We start from the raw sequence: 4,400 nt of genomic DNA on the forward strand, positions 1-4,400 counted from the left end.
CAACACCAAAAAAAAAAAGGAAAAAGGAAAAATTTTCATGTTCCATAAAAAATGCATAATAATAATGTTGAGTAGTCTCCTCAATAATAACCTAGTCAAAATGAAAGTTCTCAGGTCAATTCCCGAAGAAGATTGATATATGTATATAGATTCCAAAAAAAATGTAACTGTGATAATATAATTGTAACATGCATATTCAAAGGAATTAAAGAAAGAGAACTATTAGCTAGGATTTTTAATATACTTCTTCTATAGCTACACATTGCTAATTTTCTTTTACTTTTTTTTTTGTTGGAAATGATTATCTATATTTATATTATTCTCTGAAAAATAGGCATAATGCACGTGTGTACATGCACATTGAACTGTCAAAGAAAGTAAAATCCAAAGGAAACGACGAAAAAATACACAAAGAAAAGGGAATAATCGTCCATCATGACAACTTGAACATGTCTCATATTGGCTGTATTTCTTCCCTTCTTTAATTTACATTTTAATATAACATCATCAAAGATCAAATAAACTATATAACAATAGTTAATTTCTTGTTCTTGATTCAATTCTTATTATTTATTATATATGTACAATATTGTTGTTTTCATTCCATCACATATGTATCGCAAAAGTTAGAGAATTAACTATTACTTTATATATATATATTTAAGGATTGTTAATTTGTTGTCAATTTTCAGATGGTGTTTATATATAGATATTTTACTTTGTAGCTTTTCGTCAGCATCTTTTACGTACTGTTTCTTTTTCTTTTACATAAAAATTTAACATAATATAGATGGAAATGTTTAACCAGTGGATATCTCATATCTATGGAATATGGCCCCCCACCAATATACACATGGATCATACATTTTTTGGGGCTGGGGGAATTGAAGGGACATTATTTTTATTAATGTCAAAGTTTCAGATTCAAATTTCACTAATGCTATGCTAATTAATGTAATAACTAATAACTAATTGGAATTTTATTTGATTTGTACTAAAGCTGCTCCTATATATATATCAAGATTATGAGAGAGGAGGGTATGAATGAAGACAAAAGTTTTCCCCATCAAACACACTCCACAAAAAGGAAAACATAGTATGGGAGAGCAAGGTTGCTTACCAACAACGCTATGGATTTTTAAGCATTTATATGTATATGAAAAAGTCTATAATATAAGCAGTACTTTTATTAAAATTTGGCCAACACTTAACAAAAAAAGTAAATAATTTTATATCATTTAATAAAATTTCACACTATTAAAAACACCAATAATAACTAATTGATAGCTACAAATCACAAAACTTGTTGTCTCATAGCAAGTTTTGCGAAACATGGCAAGATCTTGTTAACCATTATTATTAGGGCAATTTACCTAAATAAATAAAATAGGTGAAAGCTTTACTCAAATACACAAAACAGATATTCCTTACCTGATTGTGCAGTTTGACACTTCTATGTAAACCGTGAAAAGCTACCACGGTTTACAATTTTAACATAAACCGTGGCAACCTACCACGGATTATGAATTGTGTGGTTTGTGTGTAAACCGTGGCAAGCTCCCACGGTTTATGAAGAGAGAATGCGAAGCATAAACCGTGGCAAGCTCCCACGGTTTATGAAGGAGAAAATTTGATCACAATGTGCAGTCTAAATGATATGTTATCTGCTATGTATTTGATAGTTTAAGCGGTTTGAGATTCTATGATATACATTATTTTCGTCACAGTTATCATGCGCAGTCTAAATGATACCACATTGATGCAATCAAACATCTAAAATAAACGGATTTTATTCATATGAAATTAATGCAGAAAATCAACTTGGTGACATTCATAGACTTAACCAACCATACTCCGATTGGTGTTGTCTCGGCCACGGTGTACTCCGATTGATGCCTGTCGTATAACGTGACAGTGAAGCACCTTGAGTCTCTTAGATTCCGATCAATTGCCTTGGCCAATGCCTGGAAAAATTCATTACCAGATCCGAGTTGTGCCTCTGCTGTTTGTCCCCGTACCACAAAAAGCTGAGCAAGCCTCCCGTAAGTTGACTGAACCAATGATGTGACCGGGAGGTTTCGAGTTCCCTTTAGCACCGAGTTCACACATTCACTGATGTTGGTTGTCATGTGCCCGAACCGTCTACCACTATCCTCATGTTAGGTCCATTTGTCGTACTCCATCCGATTGGCCCATTCACACATTGCTGGATTCTCAGTCCGCATGATGTTAAACCAGTAATAAAACTCTGCTTCAGTATTTGCGTAGGCAGCATTCACTAACATCCTCCTTGAATCTTTACCTTTGAAAGTTAGGGCAAAATTCGCTGCCACATGCCGAATACAGTACGCTCAGAAAGCACGTGGAGGCAGCCACCCAGTCTCAGGTGCCTCAAGCGTTGCCTTGATCCCGTTATGCCTGTCAGAGATTACAAGGATACCCTCCTGAGGAGTCACATGCTCTCGTAGGTTGGACAAGAAGAATGACCACGACTCTGCATTTTCTCCTTCCACAAGGGCGAATGCAATGGGGAGGATGTTGGAGTTCCCATCCTGTGCTATCGCCAACAGCAGTGTCCCTCCATACTTTCCATACAAGTGGGTACCGTCAATACTGACTAGGGGCTTGCAATGACGGAATACCTCGATACAAGGTGGAAATGTCCAGAATAATCGGTGAAAGTACACCGTCGACTCATCAACCTCACCACGAAGCCGAACAGGAGAGGTCTTCAACACGGTTATTGTTCCGGCCATTGTTGACTGTACTCCTAGCATCCAACGTGGCAACTCCGCATACGACTCTTCCCAATCTCCATATATTTGTGCCACTGCCTTCTGCTTCGTCATCCAAACCTTCCTGTAACTAGGCTTGAAACCATAATCGGCTTCTATAGCTTGTTGCAGTACCTTTACCGTAACTGCAGCATCTGCCCTAACCAACGGAAGAATCCTCGCACAGATAACGTGGTAATCCAGCTGACGGTGATCACTGGAAATAGAGGTTGCCAAGCACGTGTGTGGCCCGTTGTACCTCCTAACCTCCCAAGTGCCCTTTCGTGCATGCAGCGCAACGCGAATCAACCAAGTACAACCCTTGCCGAATTGCTTGCATTTTCCATGATACTTCAGATGATCTGATTCGATGACTCTGTACTCAACACCTCGCCGGATGCTATAGTCCTTCACACTCAGCACAGCCTTATCTTTATTCTGAAAAGATTGCCCAATCTGAAATTCTGTAGAAGAGCCCCCGACCGTGTTACCACCGTCCTCCTGTTGACCAAGAACCTCCAAGTTTAGTGTGGAGAAGTGTGGAAGGTACTGTTGAGAAGAAGAACTTGAAGGCCCATGCTGCGCATGTGGATTGGCACCTGTGTCGTCGTCGCTGTCCCCGATGATATCGACAGGCTCCTGGTCAAAGTCATCGTCACACATTGCATTCTCTACTCTATCAGGTTCACCAAAGCCTTCCATATAAGGTAACTGGCAACCGCCGGTGCCACGACATCAGGCTGCTCAAAGATTCCTTCATTCTCCAACTGTACAGAACAAACAACCATCGTTCGCTCTAAATCATCCGCGAACGTAGGGGAACCCACCGGCGGAAGATACGGTCTGACCGCAGGCATCGAACTAGACTCACCTCCCGCGGCAGTCGAGCTATGAAATGGAGCTGATGCCCCAGAACTATCGACACCAACCTCCAACTTCGCAAACAACTCGTGAATTCGGATCTCTGGAAAACTCCTAACACAATGGAACAGAACCCTAATATCTTCATCAGCCGCTAGCACAAAGGTATCATACTGAACACCTGTTAAGACAACTGTAATGGGAATCTTGTAGAATAGTTTCTTCACCCACTTCGTACCAAAGACGCCAAACTTCTGCAAGATGCTGTTCTTTAGATCTGACAAAGTGCTTGACGAACTGATGAACACACTCAATGGTTCTTTGTCTGTGAACTTCACACCATGGCTTTTGCTTTTTTTAATTTTCCCAGAACAATGCACTAAGGCAAGAACACTCTCCTCCTCACTTGCCATTGTGAGAATGATCTCTTGTGCAAGTAGAATGTCACCCACATATATATAGAATTTCGGTGTTCCTAAATAGTTGTAACCTACAACGGTTTACGATCAAATTTTCTCCTTCATAAACCGTGGGGGCTTGCCACGGTTTATGCTTCGCATTCTCCCTTCATAAACCGTGGGAGCTTGCCACAGTTTACACACAAACCACACAATTCATAATCCGTGGTAGGTTGCCACGGTTTATGTTAAAATTGTAAACCGTGGTAGCTTTCCATGGTTTACATAAAAGTGTCGAATTGCACAATCAGGTAATGAATATCTGTTTTGTGTATTTGAGTAAAGCTTTCACCTATTTTATTTATTT

At 39.6% G+C, this 4,400-nt stretch overlaps 1 protein-coding gene across 1 annotated transcript; it reads right to left on the bottom strand.

Annotated features, from left to right (window-relative positions):
* Positions 1 to 2,351: 2,351 nt before the first annotated feature.
* Positions 2,352 to 3,437, bottom strand: LOC107478199 (uncharacterized). The gene has a single exon (XM_016098341.1). The coding sequence runs from the start codon at positions 3,435 to 3,437 to the stop codon at positions 2,352 to 2,354; it is 1,086 nt and encodes a 361-aa protein (XP_015953827.1).
* Between the last annotated feature and the right edge of the window lie 963 nt (positions 3,438 to 4,400).

Source organism: Arachis duranensis, chromosome 3 (genome assembly GCF_000817695.3).
Source record: "Arachis duranensis cultivar V14167 chromosome 3, aradu.V14167.gnm2.J7QH, whole genome shotgun sequence".
In the NCBI taxonomy this organism is placed as follows: Eukaryota; Viridiplantae; Streptophyta; class Magnoliopsida; order Fabales; family Fabaceae; genus Arachis; species Arachis duranensis.